Raw genomic sequence first — 18653 nt, 5'->3', positions numbered from 1 at the left:
GCGTGTTTTGTAGGAGGCTTAAATTTCTGAGTTTTCTAAATTTCCTTGTGATTTACAAAATCAAAAAGTTAAAAGTTGGAGGAGTAAACATGTTTGTAAGGTGGACATTGAACCATTTCTAGTGCTTGAACATCGTTTGATATTCATGAGCGGGTGATACTATATCCCAGTAAAACTGCGCCATGGTACGCAGTACTGCAGTGACAAAATCTGGTTTTAACCTGAGAGGTAAGTCTTGCAAACACTTGTAACTGAAAGGGTTGTGTACTGGTGCTCCTAATAATTGAAGAGAACTGCTTATGAAGGTAAGAGACTCAGGGATAGATGCCTGCGTAGTGAGGTCCTGAGTTTATGCAGAGCTGCTGGATATTTGTGTTTGATAACACTTGCATTATAAGATTTTGTCTTTAGTGCAAGCTGATGGGTGACATTTTATTGGGTTGTACACATGAACTGAGACATCGAGCTTATGCTGAAATCTCAGTACCTGCTAGTATACACAAAAATATCCAATACTGGCTACTATTACGGCTATTTAAAATTTTGTTTTGAAGGTAGTCTCTAGCATATGCTTGTAGTTATAAAGCTTTGCAACACTGCAGGCTCCCCTCATGGTAGAATTGCTGAAGTTAACATACAGACTGGCAGTATATGTACTTGTGAAGTGGCTAACACATGCAATAAGAGCACTTTCACACCAGCATAAAACTTTGCTATTGGCTTCTTCCTGTCTCCAGCAAGCATTTCCAATTTTAGAATTTTCTTCCTCTCATTTTTAGCTAGGCTCCCTCTTTTCTTTTTTTCCCCACTGAGTTGAAAGTGTTGCAGATCCTTTCCTTTTATCTCTCTGTTCTTTCTCAAAAGAAACTTGTAGTCATTTCCCACGTTACTTCTCTTTTTGCACGTACAGCAAAGTCAACTTTCCAAAGATTGTAATGTGTTTTATAGACAAACATGTTCAATCAAAGGTACTAGTGTCTGAATCGCTGACTCTGTTCTGCGCTTTCTAATGCAAAGAGCCACGGTTTTTCTCTTTTTATTATTATTGTTACAGCAAGATATATCTCTGTTGTCAACACAAGTGTGTGTGTGGGATTTTTCTTTTTTTTTTTTTTTTTTTTCAAATACGTACTTTCAGGACAGCAAGTTTACTATATCCCATGTGTCCACCTTAGCCCAGTGTGTCTAATTTTTCTGCCTGGAACTTTTATCCAGATGCAATTTGAGGGGTTGGCATGTTTGTCTGGGGCTTTTCAAAGTTAAGATTCCCAAATATACTCTTACATGCTTAGAAATGTAGCATATGCTCAGTGTGCCAGATGATATAGATGATGTTAATAATCCTAACTATGCATGTGTAGCAAGTCTTCAGTAAAAATAGTGTAAAAAGTCATTTTGTATGTCACATTTCTGACTGAGAAATGTGGCAGCCCTACTAGTCAAGTACGCCCTGGCCAACCACTATATAAAATTGCTTTCTATTATCCTCAGCCGTTTCATATCTCTGTAGACAATCTTTTCGGGTAGCAAACTGAATCTAGTCTCAGTGTCTCCAGTTTCCTTGACCTAAACACTCATAATGTATTGGCCCAAATTTGAGTAGCTTTCTAATTAATTGAATTATTGATTTGACATATTTCAGGTACTGATCATTTAGACCTAAGTTTAGAAGCAGCTAGCTAGTGTAATTTAGGAGCCTGATATTTTTTATTATGATTGAACTTATTGTGTCATAGGCTTTTAAACCTTTCGCCTTCAGTGGGAAGCAAGGAGGGCTCATATTCATGAATTTTTCAAGTTTTGTATTTTCATCTCTCTGCCTGTCAATCTCTCTATCTGTTTTCTTCCATGAAGAATGGTACTTTGTCTTTACTACAAGTAAAAGGAGACTTTTTGGTTCAGCATAGAGTTACTCATTATTACTTAAAACATTCACAGGAAGGTTACTGCATATATAGCAGTCATTCCACAGGTAACCACTCAAGTTTAGACTAGACCTGAATCTGTTTTACAATTTATGGTTTCATGAGCATTACAAGCGTACTCCATCCTCTTCTGGAAAGCTGTGCCCTCAGGTGTGCATGGTCTTGCTGCTGGGACTGAAGAGAGGGCAAGGAGGCTGGCTGGTGCTATGTTTGTCAAAGTTTGTTTCCCCTGCAACAAACTGTGCATTTACTAGAAGGAGTTGTTCTTGCTCATACTTTCCAAGTGAAGAAATGGGAATTAGCTAGGAAATCCTTGAGATTTAGTTGAAAGTACTAATCCTTTGGGGACACTGTGTAACACTTTGCCTTACTGATCCAATGCAGCAATCAAATGCGGTATTTGCTCAGCAGTTTTCAGTAAGAGCAGATGCTTCATGCCAAACATTATTTATAGGTGGGCTCTTTGGTAAATTGAATAGTGCCCAGGTGATAAATTTGGTGCTCTCACATTTGCTACAGTACCTTTGTACCTTGACCACCTTCTGAGAAGGTTTGTGAAAATAATATTCTAGTGCATCTTTAGGCCAGTTTTACCGCTAAGAGAAAGAGCTTTGAGTGTTATGAAGGCTAGAAGAGGTTTTTTTTCCTTTGTTTGCTTCAGTCTTAACTCCATAGTCATGAATTCACTGTCCACTTTCCTGTGTAGTAAAAGCTGAGTGGGAAATACACAAAATATCGGAGGCTGATGTTAATGCTGCAGGAATATAACATGGGGGTTCAGTGTTGCACTGTACAAGCTTGTTGGTGCTGATGAATTGCCTTGTCACAGAGATGTAACCAATGTTATGAAGTCTTACTGTGTTTTTTTCCCTCATAGAGTTGTCACGGTGACTGGAGGAGGATGTATGGCGTGCTGTGTTACTGCCTTAGGACCAGAATGTGTTGTCTGCTTTGGTGCAGCTGAGGGACTAAGGGGTTTATATTGCTAGCAGCTTGTCAGGGCACAAGGCAATCTATTGGTGTGTTACAGCCCTGCTCTAATCTGATTTTGAATGCAAGGCGATGCTTCTTTGTTTTCTCTAAAGTTTCTGACATTTTACCGGGTGATGATTCTTTACATGAGGGAAGTTGAATTGCATTTCCTACCACTCTTATGGGGTAGCAAAAAATTATTTGAGAGAGAGCGCTTACAAGCTTGTGACCTCAAATGATAAAGGTATTTTTTCATATTCAGGAGTGCTGGGAGTGGACTATAAGACTGAGATATTTCTGAATGTAATGTTACTGCTTTAATCTAGCATGATTATTTCTTTCTTGTTGAGTTTAGAGGATGATCCCCCCCCAAGCATCTCATGAAAAGATTGATTTCATCCTTGTGACCATTTTGTGAGATTTTGCTGAATTACAATTACTGTTTTTTCCACTTTTGCAGAGGAGGAACGAGAATACAAGTAGTTTAAATAACCCGCCAGAGGCAAATCTGAGACAAAACAGGTTGCAGAAACTAGCCGTCCTGAGCCTAAGTGTCTAAACCGAGAAATAGTCTTTTTCCCATAACAACAGAAAGCTATTGCTGAATTTCATTTTGAACTGATGTGTGCTTTTGGAGCATTGAATAGATCACAGTGTAAGCTTGGTATGTGTGAATGCTGTATTTCAGGTGTATGAATAAGGAAAAAAGTTGGTAAGACCCTTTGTTACTTAGGAAAAGTGTATCTTCTTTAAAAAGGCAAAATTCTGCAGCTTGGTTTAACTTTCAGACATACCATACAGACCACGTGAAGTTAACATCTCTTCATCCACTGTTACCCCCCTCCTGCCTTGGGATATTTGATGAGATGCTACCACACACAATGACAAAAATGCTTCTGCTCCTTTTCTTTGGCATATTTTCCAGCTTTCTTCCACAGGGAAATGGGGTTGAGGAGTCAAAGATGGGGCACGAAAAGATATGAGATACATGACTGCTGCCAGGATCGTAGCAAAGGTCAGGTGACAAGGGTCTAAAACTCCCTGTATCGTGCTAAATATGAAGGTGTTCTGCTGTGTTATTTAGCTTTACACGTGCAGGGACCTGTGGCTGTCAAGATAGAGGGAGACTGAAAACTGGTCTTTGACTTGCTGGGTGGTTGAGTTCAAAACCTACACTGCAAAGTCTTGAGAAAGCTGCAAGAAGGGTGGCAGGAGATCACAGCATGGACAAGGACCATGGCTGGGAGGAGGGTTGACTGGCAGCATCTTGTTGAAGGAGGGCACTATAGAGAGCAAAGCACCTCACAACTCCTTAATCTATTCCATCTGTAACAAACCTGTTTATGTTTGGGGTCTTTTCCCTGCAGTTAATGCAGCAGGCAGGGCCAATATTAATCTGTACCTCAGTGTGATTACCGGCCAGCAGAAAACCCACAGAGGTTGAGACTGAGTTCTTGTTCTTTCAACCATTGTCCCTGCATAAGTGTGCAGAAGATGGTAACAGAGCAGCAGACACCCTTTTTCCCTTCCTGTGGCATTTTTCCGTGTCGTCTTCCTTCTTTCTTTTTTTTTCCTTTCTTTTTTTTTTTTTCTTTTTTTTTTTTCCTTTTGCCATCACTCAGGTGCCTGTGGATAGGAGGATAATGCCTTACCCTGCCACACGCCCCTGACAGAGCAAAGAAACGACAGGTTTAGACAGGCATTGTTTCTCTTGGAGATAGGCTCAGCTGATGCAGTGGTGTTTGTTAGCCATAAATTTTACGAGCATGTTTGTTAAGCTTACAATTTTGCCTTGCTCATGGTAGGTTTCAATACCTCACATTTCATACTGATTTGCCAGGAAAAATATTTGCAAGCACCACTGTATTTGTGCAATATTTGTACAAAACATTAATCAACTGCTGTTTTTTTTCTCAAATGTGGTGACGCACATGGCGTGGGCACATTTACCACAGCACACGTACTGCCTGAATTGCTCTATTTGTGGTTTGTGTTTTGTTTTTGTTTTTGTTTGTTTGTTTGTTTTTTGTTAAATACAGATCATGATATGTAGTTGGAGAATCTGGGACTTCAGTAATTGTAAGGATTCTTGTACCTGGAGTACTTCTGTGCGTTGTTCTGCTGCGATACACGAGTATTTCGGAAAGCATAACAAATACGTATTTGCTATTTCTAAAAAATTATTATTTTATTTTTGAATAAAAGTTGCACGAGAAGGTTTTGTTCACATTGGCATGAGACCATATTTGAGGCATTTGGCAATTTTGTGTTTAGCTATTTTCATGGACAGTGAAAAAATAGTTTTACTTTAGTATTTTTGTTAAAATTATGGACCGTATACCTAAGTGATTTTAAATTCAGGCAAAAAGAAATTATAAATGTTCCTAAACAATGATAGCTAAAATACAGTGCTGTATATGAGCTTTCAGTTTGATAAATACTTACTTATGAGGTCATAAATACTTGAGGTACAAAAGGTTAATGTAGTGTGAAAGGCTGTAAAACACAGCGAGCAACCTGCTAGATCATAATGATGCATTAGTACCTTTCAGTGTGAACGCAAGTGGTTATAAAATCTTCGGGTTGAATTTATTCTGTAATACAAGAATGTAAAACCAGAGTATCTTCACTGTGTCGTTGTACTTATCTTTTCATATTTATTTCTCTTCATAAAGAAACAAAAAGCTCTCATCTGCTCATAAGCGCCCACTGACTGAAACTGATAAAAAACTCTTTTTGACTAATATAATTTCTGAAGAACATGTCAGGTGTTTTCTGTGTACTCAAAGTAAGTAATAAAATAAAGTAATAGTGATTTTTTGCTTTCTGTGTATTAATAAGTTTCCATGAGATAAAGTAAGCAATAATGCATAAAGGAAACAAAAGTGGTATAAATTCTGTAAAGCAGTAATGCAATTTACCTTTGAGGAGAAAGAAATACAGTGCTAAATTCACAAAGTGAGCATTTGCTGAATGATAGAATTGACTTTATCATAATAAACTGTAGTACTTCTCAGTCTTAGAAGTCTTCTGCGGTCTCTAGTTGTCTCCAATATGCTGATGCAGCTAATATTTCTCATTTAATATCTACCTCTGTGAAGTGTTAATTTTCATGCTTTGGTGATCATTGCTTTTTACTGAAGCAAATTACTTCCCCTTATACCTATATCAGAGCTTATGACAGATTAGGATAATTTTACTGTAATTAATCTTTTGAGTCAGTTCCACTCTTTTCAATGAAGTGCCATGTCTTGGCCAAGCTAAATTGAAGCAGTTAATAAAATCTGGAATCAAATATGAAAAACTTTTATTTGCAGACTGTTGATACTCACTTTCAGCCTTCTCTGCCCTCTTGTTAAAAAAGAAGTATTTTACTTTCAATTTATGCTCTCAATGAACTACACCTGTGTCTGGAGGATATTAAATAGTTTTGGGGAATTAAGAAAAATGTCTACAGGAAAATATTTGATATAGATACATCCATCTTTTTTGTTACTATTTTTAGTTGTTGAAAATCAATGCATACTGTTCTTATTAATATACGGTTTAAAAGTTGATAGTGTTTGGATTGTGTAAATATATCTTTAGTAAATCTCTGTAGATTATTATTTTTAGTTTAAACCATATTTAAATTTGCAAAGGACACTGCAGGCAGTTTCTGCTCTGACAGAATTAGCACAGAATACCTATGAGAGAACAGAAAGCTAAATACTCATCTTGTAAAAGCCTCCATAATGTCTCTGAAAAGAATGTATTTCTTAACAAATTTGGAGATGGTTTATTTTATTTTGGGACCATTGGTCAAGCTAGAAATCCAAATAACAAAAGCCCAGTAGGCCAGTATATCAAGTTACGGATATATGACTCATATTGTCAAGTGCCCCTTAGTATTAAAAAACACAGGATTTTGATGATAACACAAAAAACTATTATATATTACCAACTCGTATATTAGGTTATAAGGCTTTCTGTAGCATAGTTCTGGGCAGAAACTTAGTTTATTTTGTTTCTTAGGGTTTTTTTTGCTATAATATTCTTAGTGTCTGCATTACATTAAAGCAGCTGCAGCTATTCAGTCGTTCTGATTGACTAGCTGTGTATTTCTTTCTTTTTTTTTTTTTGAATTAAATATCCTTCTCATGCTACAGTAATCATGGATATTCTTAATAGAATTGCATGGAGGAACTTAATTAACCTTTTCTTCTTCCTTTTTATTTAAAGGAAATTTGAAAAAAAAATCAATGGCATGGTTTCTAATTTAATGCATGCACTCCACAACGTCTGGTAGAGACTCTTCTCATGAGTAAGTCAGGTGAGACAGAACTGCTCATCTTTAGCTCACAATTAATTTTCTTTCAGCTGAAATGTTCACCTGACATTCTAATTGGGGAAGATTAAGAGTCCTTGAGTATATGTGTCAATAAATATATATTCTTCATGAATTTATATAATCTCATAACTGCAGTCATTAAAACATACTGAACGGTCATGCAAATAACTGAAGGAATTTCAAATTGTACCTACCATTTGTGAGTCTCATTTTTTGCCCTGCTTTTCTTTCTTTCATTTTGTAAATAATAATGTAAAATGTTTGTGTTACTTTTCCTCTAGAGTGGTCAAGAGATGCACAGTGTTCTTTACCAAGATGGAAATGAGCAGACAGTAAAGGTTATGAGTTACGGTTTTAGTTGTAAATCCATTTCCAGAAATCCAACAAAGAGCAGTTTTGGCAGTATTTCCTTTAGACGTAGAAGAAGGGGAAGGTGTTACAAAAGTAGATGATACTAAATGTAAATGCAATTCATGCCATGTTTCTGTACTCTATTCTTTTATCTTTCCTTGGATGAAATCAGTTTAAGTATTCTCTGTTTATTGTATTTCTAAATTAGTTTTACTCCCAATAGCTGTTAATTATTGCCATAACTTCCTCCCATATTAGTGTTTAAGTTCTGCTCGCAAAAAGAAGATTCTTAGCTCATCCTGAATAAAGTCTGTCTTTATAGATTAAAAAAGCCCTGTGATTTCCTCCCATTCCTGAACAGTGTAGGCTTGGTTGTCAAACTGAATGACTAAACCCTTTTCTCCTTAAACAGTGGCAAGTGCAGTAAGAGTATAAAGTAGAATGAAAAGTCTCTACCTAGAAAAGAACAAAAAAGAACCATGAAATGGTTTGAGTATACGTTAGATTACCAGATGTTTTCTATAGCAGAGAAGCGAAATGCAGTTGGATGTCCCTAAATTGCTGAAGAAACTAAAAATTTGTTTGGCTGAGATTTTATATAAATTAGGGAGACAAGCTTAGGTTTAGAAGCAGGTTTCAAAAACATAACCGGAAATTTTTTTTTTCCCCCCCCTGTTTCCAGTTTCAGTCCACTAACCTACATAGATGGTTGACTTGTAAGGGTTGGTGGGGCTTTCTTTTGCAGTAGAGGTTTGAAATACAATGAAAAACATGGAAAAATAATTCATTACGTTTCATGAAAAACTGCCTTTGGGATATCAAAAACTGGCATTATTCCCACAGAGGGTGGTGGCTGGTAGCTAACTGTGTGGTGGGCATCTGGCAATAGTACTCTTTTTGTGAGTTTTCCTTAAGTTATGTTCCTTTTTCCTTTTCATTGGCAGGAAATAATAAAGCCAACTTCATTTGTGGTTCAGGGAATCTGATGAGCATTACAGCTTACAGTTACTAATTTGTGAAACAAAGTATGTATAGAGAGACTTCAGTTCTGTTATGCAGGTTCGGGATAAGTGGTGGAAAGGACACCATAATGTAGAAAGGAATAAAAATCCTGAAAACTAACAGATGATGCAGTAATCGTGATTTAAAAAAAAAGAAGTATTTATTTATTTACATAGTTATGCTGTTACACTGTATGCTATATATATGTAAAGAAATGTGTAAGAGAGGGATGTGGGAATCTTAGATAGACAGGTGAGATTTAAATGGAAAATAGTGTAACTGTAGATCAGTGCACAATGAGGACAGTGGTTACACTGGAGTGCTTTCCTCTAGCATATTAATCCTTCCTCTCTGTAGAGGGTCTTGTTTGTTTGGGTTATGGCCATCAGGTGCTAGATGTTGTAGAACAGCGATGGGAAGAGATGTACAGTTGTCATTTGCCGGTAGTGCATTTACATCATGTTTATTCTATTGCAATTTCAAGCAAAGGTGTGAAGGCTTACATTTTTCTGTGTCTAGGAGCTGCTCTCTCTTTTGCACAGTCATTGAAAATGTGGTTCTCGGTGTATATGGGGTATTTTGTATACCTCAGAAAGTATCTGGGCACACTTAGTACATTTGTAATATTCCTGTAAGATCATCATGAAGATTAAGAAGCTGTATGAATTTTGACCACTTTTTAGTATGTGAGGATTGCCATGAAGCACTAATTTTTAAAAATGCCATGCCTGCAAGACCCCCTAACAGATGTAGGTGAAGAGCGTTGCAGAAGCTCTGTGCTCCAAGACAGTTAAGTACTTTCATGAAATAACATACGTTTGGCATATTTGGTGGAGGGAGGAATGAAAAGCCATATCTATACGAATGCATAAATACTTGTAGCATAAAAACAAATAGGAATTAAATGAATAATAACCCCACCTCCACTTAGAAAAGGATATACAGGATATTTTAAGAGGTAATTCTGGCATATTTGAGAAAGATCACATTCCCATTTGGGGTAATGGAGAGACCTGTTTTTTGAGAGGGGAGATTTGCTGAATAATTGCCTTTCTAGGGTTTCTTGCATCTTTTGAAGTAAAAGTCAGATACTGGATCAGGGTAATTTGTGAAGCCTGGTATTTGAAACAATATTTTTTCAGAAGAAATAGTGTGTGCAGAGAATGCCAGATTGGCTCGGATAATTGCAATGAGCAACTCGGAGCTGTTACTGATGTTTTTAGAATTTTTTGTTGTGTGGGTTGTTTCATATAAGTAACAACTAAACTTTTTTTTTTTTTCTCACTTGCTTAGACGAAAGTTCTGTTTGAAAAGTGACTCCAGATCTTATTGTTATTGTATTACATTATCAAAACATCAATGATACCAATAGCAAGTATGTTCAGTCAGTAACTTATTTTTCTCGGAGGTGATGTGGCTGGGAGACTAAATGTTGTATTCTTTCTCTTCATATGCACCTGGAACAGATTTGTGAACTAAGTCAGGTAAATTTGATCAGTATCCTCAATACTGCGAGGCTGGACAGGTGCAAATGAAGAATAATCAAAAGAAAGTGGATGTACATCGTGAACTGGAGGGCATAAACTTGGTCTGCAGAAACTTTGTTGATGACAGTATTCAAAATAAAAGAATCCACTTAATGCAGTGCTATTAAATTAAAAACAAAAGCATATCGATTAGTGTGAGCAACGTGAGTCAGAAAAGGAGAACTAGTCTGTTATGGAAGAATAACATGCATTTAGGTACATAATTTGTAGAGCACGAGAGCACTAATTTCTATCAAGCAGGAAATTTTTGCCCAGCCAAATGAAGATTTTTCCCACTCCCTTTTTGTATCTTCTTCCTTTGCATGTTGTTTTCTTATGCTATTTGGCATCAGTCTTTATGAATTGATTTTTGCCAGGGCTGTGAGGGCACTACTAGGCTTTACTGCCCCTGCTCGGCCTCCCCTGGGCTTCCCAGCACACTCCCACCCATGGCCCAGGAGCTCCATTTCAGTCCAGCCCAGGACCCCCAGCCCCTGCCCCAGCGATAATGTAGGAGCACTGGTCTGCAGCTCAGCTCCAGCCCTGCCGGGCCTTGGGACCTGCTGACTGGACTCTGATCTGCTGATGGATGTCCTGTTCTGACCTCGGTCCTGCCCCATCACTCTGTACCTGCCTGCCGATCACTGGGCTGCATCCAAGCCTGATTGTCATCACTGGACCTCGTCTTGATTTGTCTGCAAATCAATCAGATTCAACTACAGTAGGTTGTTCAGGTCTGTGTCCAGTTGAGTGTTGAATACCTCCACGGATGGAGCTCCACAAGCTCTCTGGGAAATTTACTTTAGTGTTAGGTCACTTTTGTAGGAAATTTTTTTTCCCAGCATCTAAACAGAATGTCCTGTGCTTGAGCTTTTGCCCATTGCCTCTTCCCTTGTCAATGGGCACTATTAACAAGAGTCTACCCCCTTCATCTTTACTCTGTCCCATCAGGTACTTATGCACATTGATAAGACCCTTCCAAGTCTTCTCTTTCCCAGGATGAACAGAACCAGGTCTCTCATTCTCTCCTTGTTTGTCAGATATTCCAGTCACTTCCACGTTGCTGACTGATATTCCATTTGTCTTCCAGGACTCCCATGTCTTTTTCTGCAGAGCTGTTTTTCAGCCAGTCACTCCTCTGTGCGTGGGGTTATTCCTCCCCAAGTGCAGGACTTTGCACTTCCCTTTGTTTCCAGGAAAGGAAAGCTTGATTTCAAGGGGATCTGAGTTCTGTTTTCACTTCTTCCATAGATGTTTCCTTAAACTTGAGTATCAGTAATCAAAGCTGTTGCCCAGTTCCGCAGGAAAAGCTGCATTGGTGGAGCTCTGTAACAAGCAGCGTTCATGTGAGCAGGCAGAATTCACCGTAAGATCAGCATTCACAGCTAGATTTGAATTGGTGATTTAGCCCCTTTACAAATTCCTTGAACCATCCAGTCATCTTTAGATTTTTCTGATTATTTTTTTTTAAGTGGGAGAGGGGAAGGAGAAAGGTATATTTTCTAAAACTTTCAATAGTCTTCCACATAAATGAAGTGTTGGATGAGCTTGAAGAGAAGGATGAAAAAGTCTGCCTTGGGCTTACGTAAACCATAATGTTGCATGACGTGGATTTCTCTGACTTTGGTTGGGCTAGCGGAAAACTTCAGGCATGTTCCATTGAAAGTGATGGCTCATCTAATATTCTACAGACAGGACAGTATCAAAGAAGGGCAGGCACAGACATCCTTTTCCATTCAAAACATTATATCTCTTTCGAAATGCTGCTTGCATTTGGTTGCAACATGCTAAGATTTGAGAGTACCAAACATAACCAATAAGAAAAATAAATCCAGCTATTTTTTCATGGAATGGTGGTAAACTAAGTTTGAAAAATTACTATTCTGCATAGGAGCTGAGCTGCTGTTTTTTAAGTTGATGTATACCTCAGTATAAAGAGAGCAATGTGATTTAGAAAGTGTCTTTTTCTGACATGGGGAATCCTCAAATTCTTCTATGTTTCAGAGGGTTCAAGAATTGACTGCTTGGGCTAAAACATGCAAGTGAGCAAATGGAAAGTCACAGCAGGAATTCAGGAATAGGTGAGGGGTCAAACAATGAAAAACCTTTTGTCATGCTGTCACGTTTTCTTTCTTTTCATGAGCTTGCACTGTAGCAATCAAGTATTCTCTCTCAGCATGAAACTCTGCTCTCACAACTTCACTCAGCGGTTGGTTGTGTCAACACAACTCTTACAAAAAGGGACTTTACATGCATGACATAAGTCTAGTTCAGGGGGGGAATTCCAGAAACTAGAGTACATTGATTCCAGCTGAGGGTAAACATTGCTTTCTAAACAACTCTTCATCGCCAAACCTGCAAATGTTCCATCTAAAGACACTTCTTCCCTTTCTTTTAAGGAAAGTAATGTCCTTTGAAGCTGTGTAGGCGCAGTATTTCATTAGTGATTTTTCATTTGGACAAATATCATTAAATGCCACAGTATTTTACAAGGTAGTCACAGACTTTAAGAGATACTTTTGTCCAGATAGAGCTTGTTGCCAGAACAAAAATTTAATAAGCTTTATTGCAGCTTTGCAGCCTTGTAGAATGTTGACTTATGAGGGATAATACTTGCAAGAATTTTTAAACTAATTTGAACATTTAAGAGAAGCAACTCATTCTGTTTTATAACAGTGATGTTTGTGCATGAATGAATGACTAAAGGTAAAAGTAGAGTTGCCTTCCTGTGTATTATGTTGTCTTGTGAATAATTTCTTCATATATTAAGGTAATAACTGAATTGGATAGGAAAACTTACTTAGGGAGAATGAGGGGATTTCCATTAACCAAGTTATTGCCCCAACCTTTGCATCGATCAGAAAATCTTGGTCTCAAGAGCATTGCGTCCTCATTTATTGCCAGTATGTGATTGCTTTTCAAAGTGTAACTCAGAAGAAGATGTTATAGAACTATCATAACTATTAGGCGTATTTACCTGTAAGCTTTACAAAACATTTCTATATTTCTTCACCTGTTTTACCCCTCTTCACTTAAACTTTGTTACCTACTGGTACACATTGTTAGATGGCAGATCTGTATTTTTTTATATTTGGAACATATCATATCTATTCCCCATTAATATTTTCAGAGGAAGACAGGCTGAGAGAGTTGGGGTTGTTCAGCCTGGAGAAGAGAAGGCTCTGGGGAGACCTCATAGCAGCCTTCCAATATCTGAAGGGAGCCTACAGGAGAGCCAGAGAGGGACTCTTTGTCAGGAGATGTAGTGACAGGACAAGGGGTAACGGTTTTAAACTGAAAGAGGGGAGATTTAGATTAGATATTAGGAAGAAATTCTTTCCTGTGAGGGTGGTGAGACACTGGAACAGGCTGCCTAGAGAAGCTGTGGATGCCCCATCCCTGGAGGTGTTCAAGGCCAGGCTGGATGGGGCTTTGAGCAACGTGCTCTAGTGGAGGTGTCCCTGCCCATGGCAGGGGGGTTGGAACTCGATGATCTTTAAGGTCCCTTCCAACTCTAACCATTCTATGATTCTATGATTTCAACTCCTGTTTTATGTAATTTATCTGTATAACTCCATAATCCCTGAAGCCCTCCTCTCTGGTCAGGATAAGTGGCAGTTTCCAAACTGGCTTAACGTGACCTAAGGCTGTGCTGCCACAGAATGTAATAGGCCTGTCCTCCAGCTTTCTCTTACCCAACATCATCTACATATTTATGTCCCTTTCTTCAGCTGTGAATCGGTTCATCTCACAAACTCATTTTATGAAGTGTAAGTTTCCAGTTGGATCAGTGGGTCTGAACCAACATTCATCTATACAAGCACTAGAGTAAGCACAAGGCGTGGTGGAAGGAACCCGTGTCCCAAGGTGGCACGAAAGGCAGGACTTTGTGCCAGGTGTGGTGTTGAGGCTTTAGTTGATTGTGAACCCCCACCCTTAGCATTATGTTTCTTTTTGGGCATGTAAGAGGAAACAAACTCCCGTGTGAGAGAAAAAAGAGATTAATTTAGGATGTAAATGTGTTGAGTAATTTGTGAGCAAAAATGACACGAGCAAGTAATTTTTTAGTGCTGCGGATACTGATAGCTTTCTGTTCTTCTAATACTTTGGTAGATTTATCAAACAAGCTCGTACAGTGTGAAGCTACAGCTCCCATTCAAGTGATAAAAAACTGTTAATCAACTCTAATCGAGATTTCTATATTTATTTTCATGGTATTTTTGATATGTTTTCATTTGTTGCCTGTCTTGATTTTACATGAGTCTTTCAAGTATTGAAACAAAGTTATTTTTAAACACTTCACTCCTACTATTAAAGTCCTTTGAAAGAGTAACAAGAATTATATCAGAAATAATAGTCTTCTGACTAACAGATGAAAGAGGAATAACAAAATTAATCAAATATTTCTTTGAGTCTGTGTATCACTGGTTAAGATATTTCATTTGGATTAAACTAATGCTTTTATCCTTTGACGAGTAAAATGTTTCCTAGTGTGTCCACTTAGTTTTTTTTTTAAGGAAAAACCCAAGGAATTTATTTTTAAATTATCCTGTGAAAATACCACAATAATTTAGTTCTTGTAGATGTAGAATGAACCTCTATAAATGTGCGTCTGGTGTATGCGTTTCCTTCTTGGCTGACGGAGCCAGGATGCAGCTGATTAGAGAACATTTTTGTTAATTGTTGTTGTTGTGATATTCATGGATAGGATCAGTAGGTGGTCAGAAATAGTTATGGAATCGATGCAAAGAATAAATAATGCATTAAGGCAACCTACTGTAATTCCTTCTCCCATTTCAAGTTACTGATATGCTGATGTCAATTGGATGTCCTTAACTGAACTTGGCAACTTGCTTAATTGTAGACAAAACTCTATGAAAACCTATCATAAATATTCTTTTAGAATATTGCTCTTTATACCTGCAACTTTTCCCTAAGTTTTGAGACAACATGCTCAGAATCCAAAACTTTTATGGATTCTGGTGATTCCACTCCAAACGTGATTGATACGCTATTCCCCGATATCCTGCTGACTATTTTAGAAGAAAAGTGATGAGCCAGCAATGGCTATGTAAAGCACTATGTAGGGGCTATATTCCATATTGTTAAGGAAGATAGATTGGGGAAATAATTAATGTAGCCAAGTAATTAATAACTCTTTGGTTGCCCTGCAGTACCAGGAGCTTAAGAAACCTATCTTATTGCTCCTATCTGTCCTCAAAATTAATGATCTCTTATTTAGGCTGCTAGCTTTCTATGCATAAGCTATCACAATAATGGCAGTACTTTCTTGTAGCCTGTGGTATCAGCATCCAGAATGCATCCATCTAGAAACGAAGGAAATAATCAGTAGTACTTTAAAGTCCTCAACCTGGAACAGTATGCAGTACGCTGAAGCCCCAAAGCACATTCAATAGCAGGAACCATAGAAACTGCTGAAGCAAAGCACAAAATTATTCAAGTCCTTTTTCATTTGCCTGTAAATTGGATTAAGGGATTCTACTGGGGTATGCTTGTGTGTTGCGGTGTATCTAAAACAAATGTCCCAGTCAGAGTCAACCAACCTTACATTGTCTTCCTGGCAGTAAATTGTATTCATCTGACTGATCAAGTACCTCTAACATAAAATATTCCACAGGAGCAGTGGTTGTCTCTTCTCCCTTAAGAAAGGTGTGCTGACACCCTGCCCCTTGACAGATACGGGCAGTGTAGGCAGCTGCCAGCACCCTGCCTCTGGCTGATGGAAGCAATGTAGGCAGGGTGCTGCCCACCTTATTCATGCAAGGTACCTTTCTCTCAAATCACACTGCTGCTGCTGGTGTCGAGGGCTGCCGAGACCCTTGCCCGCATTCAATAGGCATTTCCACCATTGGCTGTTGCTGCCAGATGACCCAGACCCCATGCGTCCCTGGCAGCCCACTGGAGCCATGGCATCGCTTATGGTACAGTGTTTGCTATCAGTGACTGGGCAAGTTGCTGTATGGACACGTTGTTGATCATCTTTCTTACTGCCTCAATAAAGCTTTGTTGTCGGGCTCCATTACTGCTCAGACTACATGCACTTACGTTGGATGTAGCACGAGACATGTGGAACTGGAATTGTGTAGGGGCTATTCTGGTCCCCTGTGTCTGGGAGAAAAGAAAGGTGAACTCCTTTGTCTGATACAAAACTTATTTAAGGCAAATACAAATACATATTAGGTTGTGAGACTTTTGGACTAGCTCATACAGAAGAACAGACACTTTTTCTTGCCTTTTTTTCTAAAGCCATTCTACATGAAGCAGTTGCTTTCTTGTAAAGCACAATGTTATGAATAAATCTTTTCTGCCAGTACAACAGTCAGGCTTGCTAGTCTGTCCGGCTTCACTTGGGTCACCAGAACGCCGTACAGCTTGCAAGCTAAGTGTATGTGTCTCGCATTTCATCTCAGCTTTAAAAGATGTATGTTATTAATAAGAATAATAGGCATAAGTGAACATCTAGCATTCTTCCGCCGGTAGTGGAATGGAAGGGAGGGCTGCTCTTACCCACTAATAGACTGGCCAGTAGCCAGCGTGATAGCTCAGCGCGTTAGAGATGGGAGATGGTCTCGCAGAACAGGGACTTGGCTGCTCTATGTGTTTCTTTTCACAACTGTCATGGAGTATGGGGACAAAGTAATTGCTTTGGTTTGTTTTCATTTGGTGCTTTGGGTAGTAAAGTATTTTTGTAAAGGATATGAAAACAGGAACGTGGTATCTTTTGTAATCTAGAAAATTGAGTGAAATTAATGGCAATGGTGAAATTTGTCAAGCAAGTGTCATATTGGGGTGAAGTTCTGGCCCAGCTGAAGTGAACAGGAATTTTACCACTGAAAACAAGAGGGTCAGAGTTTCCCCTGCAGGGTCTAAGTCTCGTTATCTCTGAAACCAACCATTCCTAGAGTATGAAACATTCACAGTTACACTGGAAATTTAGCAACATTATCAAATGCAGTCAAGATTATACTATTACATTTCTTTGTGCATAATGGCAAGTCCCACATCTATGTGCACTTTGTACTAGATTAGCACAAAGAACAGCCACATTGTCTTTGGGAATGGATTCTTAAGGGGATAAATTGATGTGGCATGAGCTGCATGCCTTGCAGTATGAGACACTTAAAATATTTTTATCTTTAGAACTAATTTAAAAAACTAATCTCATCTTGTAATATCCTGAAAGCAGTGAGACTTTACTATTGATCTTTACTCATGAGAAAAGGATAACAGAGATGCAGTTGACAAGAAAAGTCACTGATACCTCTGGTAATGTTTATCACAGTTGTAAAAAAGCAGAGTGATAGATTTTTTATTTTTTTTTTTCATGGTTATACCTTTGTGTAAACATTTAAGTACAAACAGATGTATCTGCGTACATAAACCTTTTCCTCTACGTTGTTATGCTTCTGAGAAGCACAATGCAGGGCTGGGACTTTTCAGAATATAAATTTATCAAAACCATTATGATTAATTAATCAGTCAATCTACTTAGGAAAACAGGAAAGATACAAGCCCATCGCATTTGTCAGTACATTCTTTGTAGTGGATTTGGGAACTAGTATTTTTAAAAAGTCCCAAACTCAGTTTTAAATTATTCTCTTTGTTCACTTTTTAATGGAAAGGTAACTTTTCAGAATCTAGACGCTTTCTAAATGGAAAATGTGCAATATTATCTAAGGAAAGTATGAAGTTGATTTACTATGCATGATTTTTTCAGTTCTTTGTACACATTCAGTATGGTTACATTTTTGCTCAGGACGCATATATCTTTTTTTCTGCTGAACTTTTCTCGATTGCTTTTTTATCAGGTTTACAAATCAAATCAAACAGGTATATTGCAGAGCTCTCTGATATTATTTTCTGCGCTTATAGCACAATGTATTGAATTATGCTTGCTCATGTACTGCTGCTGCTATTCTCTCCAGATTGAGAGAGAATGACTGTGGGGGCTGTAAATTCACTTGGCTTCCAGCACCACTGGTTAAATCAAGAGCCCTATTCAGGCTAGAGAAGAGACAGAGCAAGTGTTCATTACACAAATCAATTTGGTCAAAAGTACAGCACAGTGGGTACTCAACCATTGCTCACATAATATTGTCAACTTAATCAAATAATGCCTAGAAGACATTCACAAGCTCGCTCTCTCTGAGAAATAACTTGATTGGTGCAGCAGGAAAAAACAGGTGCTGTTTTGAGCATTTTTATTTTTTTTTTAATTTAGTGAGTGCTACTTTTTAAAATTTAAAATTCTAAAGAGCTGTATCTTTACGTGGGTATGTATATATTGAGAAACTCAATGTAGCAGTAAGTTTGCTATTGAATATATTCTCTAAAAAAATCCTATTGTTTTTCTTCTTTCTTTTTTTCCTGTAAAAATTTTACAGGCAATTCCTACTGGAATTAGGCTGTTCTTCCTCTAGACTTGGTGTGGGTTTAAAAACATATGCAACCAATTTGTATTTGTTTACAGATTATAGAAGAGTGATCAAGACTTGGTAAAGCTTTTTCAAGTAATTCTAATGCAAC

General features: G+C 38.0%; 1 protein-coding gene across 10 annotated transcripts in view; it reads left to right on the top strand.

Annotated features, from left to right (window-relative positions):
• RBFOX1 (RNA binding fox-1 homolog 1) overlaps positions 1 to 18653 on the top strand; it is a 1256716-nt gene that overhangs the window by 1132942 nt on the left and 105121 nt on the right. Inside the window, exon 2 of one of the 10 annotated variants that reach the window (XM_074158524.1) lies at positions 4520 to 4525. The exons of the other annotated variants lie outside the window; for them this stretch is intronic. Within the exon in view, the coding sequence (XP_074014625.1) occupies positions 4520 to 4525 (6 nt within the window). The remainder of the gene's footprint in view (positions 1 to 4519; positions 4526 to 18653) is intronic. 10 annotated transcript variants of the gene reach the window in all.

This window comes from Numenius arquata, chromosome 14 (assembly GCF_964106895.1).
Source record: "Numenius arquata chromosome 14, bNumArq3.hap1.1, whole genome shotgun sequence".
In the NCBI taxonomy this organism is placed as follows: Eukaryota; Metazoa; Chordata; class Aves; order Charadriiformes; family Scolopacidae; genus Numenius; species Numenius arquata.
This window is presented reverse-complemented; position numbering and strand designations above follow the sequence as displayed.